Source organism: Geotrypetes seraphini, chromosome 1 (assembly GCF_902459505.1).
Source record: "Geotrypetes seraphini chromosome 1, aGeoSer1.1, whole genome shotgun sequence".
In the NCBI taxonomy this organism is placed as follows: Eukaryota; Metazoa; Chordata; class Amphibia; order Gymnophiona; family Dermophiidae; genus Geotrypetes; species Geotrypetes seraphini.
The window spans coordinates 238,125,265-238,137,474 of NC_047084.1; the positions used below are offsets into that span (position 1 = coordinate 238,125,265).

A 12,210-nucleotide genomic window follows, 5' to 3' on the forward strand; every position below is an offset into this window, starting at 1 on the left:
GATTCGAATCGATTCACCCGAAGTGAATCAGTGAATTCAGACACAGTCTCTGTCCCTGCCACCTCTTCTAGGAGACTTTTACATGCATCTACCACCCTTTCTGTAAAAAAGTATTTCCTCAGATTACTCCGGAACCTATCCCCTCTTAACTTCATCCTATGCCCTCTCATTGCAGTTTCCTTTCAAATTAAAGAGACTCGCCTCATGCGCATTTACATTACGTAGCATTTAAACGTCTCTATCATATCTCCCCTCTCCCACCTTTCCTCCAAAGTATACAGATTGAGATCTTTAAGTCTGTCCCCAGATGCCTTATGATGAAGACCACATACCATTTTAGTAGCCTTCCTCTGGACCGACTCCATCCTTTTTATCTTTTTGAAGGTGCAGCCTCCAGAATTGTACATAATATTCTAAATGAGGTCTCACCAAAGTCTTATACAGGGGAAACAATACCTCCTTTTTCCTACAAGCCATACCTCTCCCTATGCAACCTAACATCCTTCTAGCTTTTGCCGTCACCTTTTCAACCTGTTTGGCCTCCTTAAGATCATCACATACAATCACAGCCAAATCCCGCTCTTCCGTTGTGCACATAAGTTCTTCACCCCCTAAACTGTACTGTTCCCTCGGATTTTTGCAGCCCAAATGCATGACCTCGCGTTTCTTAGCATTAAATTTTAGCTGCCAAATTTCAGACCATTCTTCTTCAAGCTTCGCCAGGTCTTTCTTCATGTTATTCACACCATCTGGCGTGTCTACTCTATTGCAGATTTTGGTATCATCTGCAAGGAGGCATTAGGTTCCTTGTAAGCTATAAGAACATAGGGCCTGTTCTTCCTGAGAACATTTTCATCTTTCCTGTTGAAGTTTTATGTACTCTGTACTGATAGTTGCAATGTTGGGGTCTTTATTGAAGGAGCCCCTCCCTTTTAATGGAAAAACAAAACGCCCCTTAACATTACAGCTGTTTTCATTGCTCGATTATTTTCCAGTGTGTAAAACTATTACTGTACATATTTGTTCCCTATGAGCTTTTTTTTTTTTTCAGTTTTCTCATTTTTTTAGTCCCTCTGTCATCCTTATAGTTTTCCATGTATTTTAACTTTGATCCTTTTGCTTTCTTTGTTCACTTAGCAATATATATGCAAATTCATTTTGGCGGTGGGCATATTTATTCAACTGTCAAATTATGTGACAGACAGAGGAATTACATATCCTTGGCAGTCCAGATATGGATGGAAGTTAGGACAAAATGAATGATATCGAAGACTGCTTTGCACATGGACATCACTTGGCTGTGGAGATGTCTGCATTTTATTTGATTCAGCAGTTGAAAGCACTGTGAAATAAAATACAGAATTGTCTAAGGGAGCTCAACCCTGAAGACCTATTCTATGGATGGCTAGTGTTATGAATCTTTTCAGGTCTTTGCTGTCAAAAATTAAAACTAAACGCTTTCATGCTTCCTGAAGTTAGCTTACAAGGACATTAGAAACAAGTAAAATTATCACAATGAAAGCAATAGAAACAAGAAGCCAAATGGCCCATCCAGTCTGCCCATCTGCAGCATTCACTATCTTTATCTTCTCCTCTTCATAAGAGAACCCCATGCCTGTCCCATGCTTTCTTGAATTCAGATAGTCTTTGTTTCCACCATCTCTACTAGGAGACTATTCCACGCATCTACCACCCTTTCTGTAAAAAAGTATTTCCTTAGATTACACCTGAGCCTATCACCTCTTAACTTCATCCTGTGCTCTCTCTCACCCTGAAGTTTCTTTTCAATTGAAAGAGACTTGCCTCATGCGTATTTATGCTACATAGGTATTTAAACATCTCTTATCATATCTCCCCTCTCCTGCCTTTTCTCCAAAGTATATATATTGAAATCTTTAAGTCTGTCCTCATACGCCTTATGACAAAGACCACCAACCATTTGAGTAGCCTTCCTCTGAATCAACACCATCCTGTTTATATCTTTTTGAAGGTGCGATCTCCAGAATTGTACACAATATACTAAGGCTTCGATGTATAACTGACACCACAGTAAAAATTACCATGGCATGAGCTATTTTTTCCCCAATGGCTATTCATGTGGAGCAATGCTAGTAAAAATGAGAACTGAGAACTGTGCCTGGCACCTGCTCAGAAGGGCAATTGCTAGGCACACTGCCTCTCGTCAAATTTTTTGCTGTTTTCCTTGCTTGCCGATTAGCACTGGCAGGACTCCCTAAAATCACCATGGCTTCAGGGCTTCCCTTGCCAGCATTGCGCTGAGCATCAGGGGAAGCCCTGAAGCCATCAATTGGTAGCTGTGGGGAGTTCTACTGGCTCAGCTGATCGACCAGCAGGGAGAGCAGCAAAAATAAAAAAAGAGCCCCCTTCCCCCCATTTCCCCTTATACAAACCCTCAAAATCCAACTCCCCCTGCTGAGATCCCTTCCGAAAAAAGTCACTTGGTGATCTAGTGGGCCACTGCTACCCCCAACACCCCTCAAACCTCCCCCATACCTCCACTCTTTCTCCTCAGCAACCAGTGCTTGCCTGAGCTATCTCTTCTCCTGTCCTGAAAGACACCAGTGGTATTGCATGACTACTCTGGCTAAAACTAATTGCATGACTACTCCGGAAAAAGTATTTGCATGATTACAATTTCTACCTTACTATCTGCATGGTATCACCTACTATTTCTACTTTGGATAAAGCTTTCCAGACTCTGTTGATCACTCATTATATAAGGGACAGTGAAGGGAGATCGAATTGGAGACTAAAATTAAAAGAATACAAAAAACTAATAATAAAGAAATGCACTAACTTTTACGCCCCAAAAATTGGCTCTCCGAACACTAATAGTAGAAATCTCTTTGAACTAGTTAACAATCTTTACGACATACAGGCCTTTTCCTGTTCAACCCTAGATTCCCCACTATCTGCAGACACTCTGGCTGAATTCTTCAACAACAAAATCAATAATTTGAGATCCAAACTAACATTTCGAACTACCCAGTTGCCCAATACAAAGATGAATCTAGGGTAGATATGTCCTGGAACAATTTTACCACTCCATCCTGGCAACAATTCTGTAAACTCTATATGAAATACGCGGATTCCTATTGCAGATTAGACAAACATTATGAAAGTCGCTCCAGTCACCTTCAAAGCCAACCTATACAATTGGCTTTCCTCCCTATTACTAACCAGTACATTCCCTGAGGATCTAGGCCAGATTCTGATCACACCGATCGTAAAACATCCTAAGGAATCTATCAAGCTAACATCAAATTACAGACCTATTGCGAGTACCCCCTTATTCGTCAAGCTGATGGAAGGCTTGGTCAACCAAGAATTAGCAACGTATTTGGATAAATTTAGCATACTACAAGACAATCAGTCAGGTTTTCGATCTGGGTTTAGCACTGAAACGGTCATTGCATCACTGCTAGATTTCCTTCATACCTCATTCAGTCAAGGCACAAGTGCACTAGTTCTGCAATTAGACTTAAGTAGTGCCTTCGATTTGGTCGATCATGCTATTCTGATTGACTGTCTGGAGTCAATTGGTCTTTCAGGCAACGTGTTGAAATGGTTCCAGGGTTTTTTGAGTAAAAGATCATATCAAGTCTATATTGACAATAAACATTCCTGCAGCTGGGTAAACTCTTGTGCAGTCCCGCAGGGCTCTCCTCTATCCCCTACATTGTTCAACATTTACCTTGCCTCATTGGGGAATTTACTGCAAAACTTAAAAGTTAAATTCTATATCTATCACGATAGTTATTCCCCTTACTACCCTGACTTCTGAGACAATGAATCAACTATCATCCATTCTAAAGCAAATCGAATTATGTTGACCGAATTCAAATTGAAACTCAACTCAGACAAAACCAAATTTTTCCTGGCAAGCCCAAACGATAAAATTAAAGACACATCGATCTTCTTGAATGGTCAGGTCTTCCCTATTGACCATTCCATAAAAATTCTGGGAGTGTCTCTGGACTGCCACCTCACTCTAAATGTTCACACAGATTTACTGGTTAGAAAATGCTTCTCGATACTATGGAAACTCAGAACCATCAGAAAATACTTTGATGCAGCATCATTCTGCCTACTGGTTCAATCTTCCATCTTGGGCATGCTCGATTATTGCAACATCATTTACTTAGGATCCTTCAAAAAAACCATTCTAAGACTCGGAGTTATTCAGAATTCAGCAGTTCGATTGATTTTTGGGTTGAAGAAATGGGAACACATAAGTCCCTATTATCAAAAACTTCATTGGCTGCCCCTGGAAGCACGAGTTCTGTTTAAATTTTTCTGTCTTTGTTACAAATCAATATTTGGTCTAGCCCCCACATACTTGGTTTCCCAATTTAATCTGGATAGTTCTATTAGGCTCACACATAGAATTCATCTGTTCACCTATCCGACAATAAAGATTCCTAGACAGAACGCTCACCTTCCAGGCAGGCAAATGGAACGATTGGCTGGGTAAAATTATCACGCATTCCTCATCCTACCTCAATTTTAGAAATCTGTAAAAACGAATCTGTTTAATCGAATTGTAACCTAAGATTTTTTTATAAACTTTCCTTTTCTTCCTTTCTGTAAGCTTGTATGCATTGTCTTTGTATTGTGACCTCTTCGCTGTTTGTTCAGCTCCTTTCATTGTAAACTGCCTCGAATCATCATGGCTTATATTTGATAACAATATAGTGTAAAATCTTCGCTGATTGTCCAGCACATCTTGTTGTATTTGATGACTTTGTATTGTGACCACTTCACTGTTTGTCCAGCTCCTTTCATTGTAAACTGCCTCAAATCATCATGGCTTATATTTGATAACAATATAGTGTAAACTCTTTGCTGATTGTCCAGCACATCTTGTTGTAAACCGCCTCGAACTTTCATGGCTTTGGCGGTATATAAGAATAAAATTATTATTAGTTGCAAAGCTTAGCAAGAGGGATGCCCATTTCCTCCTGCCAGCAGGCTTGCCTCTTCAGAATGGTGGCCTTCCCCTTCCCAGTGCATGCCTTTCCCTAGGAAGGAGCCTAAGACTCCGATTGGCTTGGTACCTAAGGCCCCTCCTATAGAAGTCCTGCACTTCTTTCATGCACAAAAGTTCTTCACCCCCTAAACTGTACTGTTCCCTTGGGTTTTTGCAGCCTAAATGCATGACCTTGCATTTGTTAACATTAAAGTTTAGCTACCAAATTTCAATCCACTCTTCAACCTTCACTAGATCCTTCCTTATGTTATCCACACCATCAGGGGTACTCTATTGCAGATTTTGGTATCATCCGCAAAGAGGCAAATCTTACTTGGCAGTCCTTCAGCTTCCAAAAATGTTAAAAAGATCAGGCCCAAGGACTGAACCTTGAGGCACACTACTAGTAACATCCCTTTCCTCTGAGCAGTCTCCATTGACCACTCAACCAGGCCATCACTTTGGGACCCATACTGAGGGCACTCAGTTTATTTATTAGATACCTGTGTAGATCACTGTCAAAGGCTTTGCTAAAATCTGAATACACCACATCTAGCGCACTCCCTCAATCCAATTCTGTGGTCATACAGTCAAAGAAATTGATCAGATTTGTCTGATAAGACCTGCCTCTAGTGAATCTATGGTACCTCTGGTCCTGTAATCCACCGGTTTCCAGAAACATAACTATTCTCTGTTTTAAAAGTGTTTCCATTAATTTACTTACCACAGAAGTCAGACTTACTAGCCTGTAGTTCCGTATTTCTTCCTTACTTCCAATTTTGTGGAGAGGCACCATATCCGCCTTTCTCTAGTCCTCCAGTATCACTCCTCACTCTAGAGAAGCATTGACAAAGTCAGCCAACAGAGCAGCCAGAACTTCCCTAAGTTCCTTCAGTACCCTTGGCTGTACACCATCTGGCCCCATCTCTTTGCCCACCTTTAGCTAGCTCCTCAAAACACAATCCTCTGAAAATCGATCAGGGTCAACCATATATCCAGCCCTGTTTGTACTTGTCTTCTGTGGTCTTGTTCCTGGCACGTCAGCTGTGAACAGAGAACAGAAATATTTGTTACGTACGAGGGTCATTTAATAAATAATGCACACTATTTTTTAAAATTTACATGTTATTTTTTTTTTTTCAAGTATTTCTTTACAGTCTTTCAATATAGTCTCCTTGCTTTGCAATGACTGAGTCCCAATGTCCGGGAAGCTTCATTATTCCATCCATTTTTGTTCAGTTCGGGTACCGACGGAAGAAAGCTCTTCCAGAGATGCAAAATGATGTCCACGCATAGGTTGTTTCATCTTTGGAAAAAGGTCAAAGTCTGGTGGACTCATGTCTGGACTGTAGGGAGCATGAGGTAACAATTCCCAGCCGAATGTGCGTAGTTTTTCAATGAAGACATTTCCTATGTGCGGACAAGCATTATCGTGAAGAATGAGTGACCCAGCCAAGAGCAACTGAGGTCAGATTTTATGCATTTTTCTGTGCATTTTTTGCAAAAAATCACGATAATACACTGCTGTGACACATGGAACTTTGTCTGTAATGATGATGCCTTCATGATCATAAGCAAAAATCACATGTTTGACTTTTGATTGAGCTTGTTGAAATTTTTTTAGCCATGGGGAAGATGGAGCTCTCCACTCATCATTGAAAAACTACACAAATACAGCTGGGAGGTGTTACCTAATGCTCCCTACCATCCAGACATGAGTCCACAAAACTTCGACCTTTTTCCAAAGATGAAACAACCTATGCGTGGACATTGTTTTGCATCTCTGGAAGAGCTTTCTTCCACCGGTACCCGAGCCATTCGTCAACTGAACAAAAACGGTGTCTTGGATGGAATAATGAAGCTTCCCAGACGTTGGATCTCGGTCATTGCAAAGCAGGGAGACTATATTGAAGGATTGTAAAGAAATACTTGAAAAAAAACCAAAAACATACATTTAAAAAATATTATTTATGCATTATTTTTATGCATTTATTATTTATGCATTATTTATGAAATGATCCTCGTAATTCAGTCTTATTTTTATCAGCTTCTACATATTTCTCCCCTTCCCCTTTGAGTGTACATGAAAAGACAAAGACATGCAGTTCACAGTGCACACTGGGGGTTGATTAGGAAGGTGATGAGGCTGTATTGTCTAGCTTAATGTTTCTTTGCCTTTTTGATGCTGGGATTGCTGTCTACGTTATCTTTTCAAAATGTGTCTCTCTCATAGAGCTAGGAAGAATACTTCAGTAAAATACCAGAAAATGGATTACATAGACTTATTTCTAGTTCTCTTATGACCTTTTTCTTCTCTCCCTTTTCATATTTTTTTACTCTCTTGTCTATGTTCCCATTTTATCATCTGAACTTTTTGCATTAATTCTCTTGAAACACCTATTTTTGCTATATCCTTTCCTGTCATCTTTTCTTCCCTCATCGTCTCTCTTCTTCCCTCTCTTGCTCAGATAATCCCCACATAACATTATTTTCACACAATTACCCCTTCACCTCCATTCACTCAGGAACCCACCTTCACATAGAGTCTCTGCACCCTCCAGTCAGGCAGTCTCTCCCCATCTAGCCAGTCTTCCCTACCCACTCATCCCTCTTCACCCACTTGGCCAACCCTCTGAGCTAGCCAATCCAACTTCCCCTCAATCTTTAAACCCAGTCACTCCAACCCCATCACTCTCACCATCCAGATGCCCCCCCACCCCACCCCTCTAACATCAAAGCTTCTTTGCTGTTACTACCTTCATCACCACAATATATGATGCCTTCTGGCATTGCATGACTCTCTGAGCTGGAGCCACACAGTAGCTGAAGTTCCAAGCTGGTTTCACAATCTGAGGCATGTGGAAGTTCAGGGACTGCACAGCTCAAACTCACTGAGAGTCATACAGTTATAGAAGGCATCATCTATTCCAGGGGCAGTGACAAGAGTGAGGAACTACTCTGTGGACTGGCAAAAATACTGCTATAGGTCAATGATTGAGAAATATTGATCTATCCCATGAGAATTTCTTAATAGAATCTTATTGAATAAAAGATTAAGGGATGTGTATAGGAAAGGAAATGACATTGTTACTTCAAAGCATGTGATTATGATCAAGGTTTACAATTTTTGTAGCAGTAACATATCCCATGATATTGATGGCAGTTCTGCCCCTCCATCTTAACAAACGTAGAATCTTGGAACTAAAAAATTCCTGTGGGTCAGAGGACATGAGCCACTAATTGTGATCTTATATGTTGTGTTTTTTGTGCTTAGATTTATTGAGGGAAACAGAATAGAGATCATCGCAAGAAATGCTTTCCGAGGTCTTCGAGATCTCACTCATCTGTAAGTCTCCTCAAGTTATTTTTTTTTCCCCTGTTCTATCATTTTCTGCTACAGTACCACTCTTTGCAAGGGATCATCATATGGGACAGATGTAAAGAAGGGTTTGCTCACTCAACCACCCTGAGAGTCATCACTCAATTGTACTTTTCAGAGCTCTGGTTGTACCTCTAGTCCAGTGCTTCTCAACCCTCTCCTGAAGTCCTATCTAGTCAGTCAAGTTTTCAGGATTACTACAATGAATATGTGTGAGAGAGGCTTGCCTGAAACTCTGACTGACTAGGTGTACCTTCAGGATAGGGTTAGCAGATGTCCGGATTTACCCAGACAGGTCCTCTTTATAGAGGACATATCCGGGCTTCGGGACGGCTTTTCAAAACCTGCCCCTTTGTCCAGGTTTTGAAAAGCTTCCAGCTTGGGACCGTGTCGGGAGGGCATCTACAGGTGCAATGCAGCGATTGTCACGCGCATGCGTGTGATGTCATCGTGTCACAACTGCGCATGCGCAGATGCCCTCCCGTCATGGCTCCGAGCATGAGAACAGGGGGAGGGGAGGGGGTGGGGCTGGGGGTTGAGGCCTGGGTGGAACTGGGCTGGGCCGTGGGTGAGAAGTACCACCATTGCCTCCAGCATATCAATTTCTTTTTAATGTGTTAATAGTTTATCCAATATACCGGTTCCCCATTGGTGCATGTCTCCAAACAGTGCCAGAGCACGGAGGGTCATTCATTTAATGCACGTCACTAACATTAATGACACAGCCTTTGAACTAAATTGTATCTATGTTAAAATACTGCTTTCTCTTTTTTTTCCCAGCTCTTTGGCCAACAATTACATTAAGACACTGCCAAGGAATGTCTTCAGTGATTTAGATTCTCTGATTGAACTGTAAGTAGTGAAAGCTTTTTTTATCGGCTCTGCAGGCGGGATGCTATTAATCTTAGCTTTTCATTTCTTTCTTTCTTTCTTTCATTAATTAATTTGTAGTACTGGTGAAATTATTCATACATTTAAGAGGATTGAATCTTCTCATATTTAGAGATTCAGCTGCAGTTTTATTAGGTTAGGTTTTACTTCTGGTTTTCATTGTTTGTTTCGATGTACAGTATTATGGCAAATTGCTCTCTATGGTTTGGTCAGAATGTTTACATTTGAGTGTTATGTATATGAACATGGGGCAGATTCTGTGTAGGACGCCGGGACCTAAGCAGCTACTGACAATCGCACACTGGCATCCTATACAAAATCGCATCTCCTAATGGACAGACACCTAACCCTGCCAAACCGGCCCGATTAGAGAATTGCCTAGGGATCCCTTGCCATCAGCTGATTGCAACAAGGGAATCCTCCTGCCACATCAACTGAGCAGCTGTGGCAGGGAACCCCACCCTCGTGAAATCAGCTAGGCAGGAGGGATGCCCACTCCCTCCTGCCACCCCCCCTTAGATACCTCAGAGCCCTGATACCTCTCAAAATGGACCCCCATGCAGGCCCTCAACCTCACACCCCTAACCCTACCCCCCACCCGACCAATCCCACCATACTTTTTATCTGAAGGTCCAGCCGGAGGGGTGCTCACTGGCAGGGCCCGTCACTCCAAAATGGCAGGCCTCCCCTTTCCGGTGCATTCTAGGATGCACCAGGGAGGGGCTTAAGGCTCTGATTGGCTAAGGTGTCTAAGGCCTCTCCCATAGGAGTCTTAGACCTCCTTACCAGTGCATTCTGAGATGCAGTGTGAGTGGCCTAAAGCCCCTTCTATGGGGGAAGGGGAAGCCTGACACATTGGAGTGGTGGGGGCCTTCTGGCTGGAGGGATGGGGGGGTCCGTTTTGAGAGGTATCAGGGGCACTGGGAGGTCTGAGGGGGTGGTGGCAGGAGGGAGTGGGCATTCTTTCTGCCCAGCTGTTTCAATGGGGGGAGGGGTGGTCAGGAGCAGGAGGGAGTGGGCATCCCTCCGGTCTGGCTGACTTCATTGGGGGGGGGGACTCTGCCATAACCGCTCAGCTGATCACGGTAGTGGGATTCCCTTGCTGCGATCAGCATTTTGTTGGCCTAAATTTCAGGTGTCTTATGTGGCCCTAGAGAAAAACCTGTACAGATCATTGGTGAGGTCCCACTTGGAGTATTGTGTTCAGTTTTGGAGACCATATCTGGCAAAGGATGTAAGAAGACTTGAAGCGGTCCAGAGGAGGGTGACGAAAATTATAGGAGGCTTGCGCCAGAAGATGTATGAGGAGAGACTGGAAGCCCTGAATATGTATACCCTAGAGGAAAGGAGGGACAGGGGAGATATGATTCAGACGTTCAAATACTTGAAGGGTATTAACGTAGAACAAAATCTTTTCCAGAGAAAGAAAAATGGTAAAACCAGAGGACATAATTTGAGGTTGAGAGGTGGATTCAAGAGCAATGTTAGGAAATTCTACTTTACAGAGAGGGTAGTGGATGCCTGGAATGTGCTCCCGAGAGAGATGGTGAAGAGGAAAACAGTGATGGAGTTCAAAGAAGCATGGGATGAACACAGAGGAGCTAGAATCAGAAAATAATAGTAAATATTGAACTAAGGCCAGTACTGGGCAGACTTGCACGGTCTGTGTCTGTATATGGCTGTTTGGTTGAGGATGGGCTGGGGAGGGCTTCAATGGCTGGGAGGATGTAGATGGGCTGGAGTGAGTTTTGACAGAGATTTCGGCAGTTGGAACCCAAGCACAGTACCAGGTAAAGGTTTGGATTCTTGCCTAGAAATAGCTAAGAAGAAAAAGTTTAAAAAATTTAAATTGAATCAGGAAGGGCAGACTGGATGGACCATTAGGTTCTTTATCTGCTGTCATCTACTATGTTACTTAAGCTTGCCTAAGGCCACTTCTGGGTGAAATCACATCCATGTCCAGCCTTCAGCAAGCTTAAGTGTCCCGATGTGTCTCCCTGCATCATGACAGACTCTTACAGTGTAGGTGGCCTGCCTCAGGGTTTTTGTTTTTTTAGAAAACTTGCATCCCGATTGGCAGGTTAGACAGCAGTAGGATGTCTACCGCTGCCTATAATCAGGACGCCATTTATAGAATCTGCCCCACAATGACCAACATTCTAATATTATAGAAAGACTTCCATTAAAGTGAAGGTAATTCAGAAATTAATTCTCAACATTTATTAGTAGATTCTTATGTGAAAATCATAGCACATGTTAGTCACATTGTATCTGCTAATCTATCTATGAACTAATTTTGTTTGCTTGGGATAGGGTATTTGACGGTAAGTTAGTATGGTAAGTTAGTAGAACAGCTTAACTCGATGTAAAGACTTTATAATCTTACTCTATCCGTGACTGTTATATATAGTTTGTCATTAGGCCAAGATAGATTGCCAAATATGTTAAAAGAGGCAATTGTTTGGCCCATAGTGAAAAAAAAGGTGGTTTTTTTTTTTTTTTGTGTTCAAAATATTTTATTGGTTTTAAGTAAGTATACAAATATACCGATACCCTAGACCGGTGGTGGTGAAACTTCTCCGGTACCAGCAGGTCATTGATATAATGCAGCGAGCAAAAAGGTTTGTTTAATATAGCAAATTTAGCAGAATATGGCCTGGTATCTTATGATCCCTCTGTATAGAAATGATAGAAACAGCGGTCTCTGAAGAGTTACTCAGTTTGTAGATGACAAGGATATCCTCCAGTGCTATAAATTAAGATTTTGACTGAAACACAGGACTGAATCAGTGCAGTTATCAGTCATGGATTGATTGTGAATAAGAGCAGATGGAGGCAGGATAATTTTTTAAATCCTGCTGGACCTCTCTACAGCATTTGATGCCATTGATTATAACTTTTTTGGGCATGCCTAAGCACAGTAGGAGTAACAGGGACAATGTGTGCTTGG

The 12,210-nt window shown here is 42.0% G+C and overlaps 1 protein-coding gene across 2 annotated transcripts in view; it reads left to right on the forward strand.

The window, feature by feature from the left end:
• LGI2 (leucine rich repeat LGI family member 2) overlaps window positions 1–12,210 on the forward strand; it is a 63,780-nt gene that overhangs the window by 24,254 nt on the left and 27,316 nt on the right. For both annotated transcript variants that reach the window (XM_033948286.1, XM_033948275.1), the window contains 2 exons: window positions 8,265–8,336; window positions 9,150–9,221. In XM_033948286.1, coding sequence (XP_033804177.1) covers window positions 8,265–8,336; window positions 9,150–9,221 — 144 coding nt within the window. The remainder of the gene's footprint in view (window positions 1–8,264; window positions 8,337–9,149; window positions 9,222–12,210) is intronic.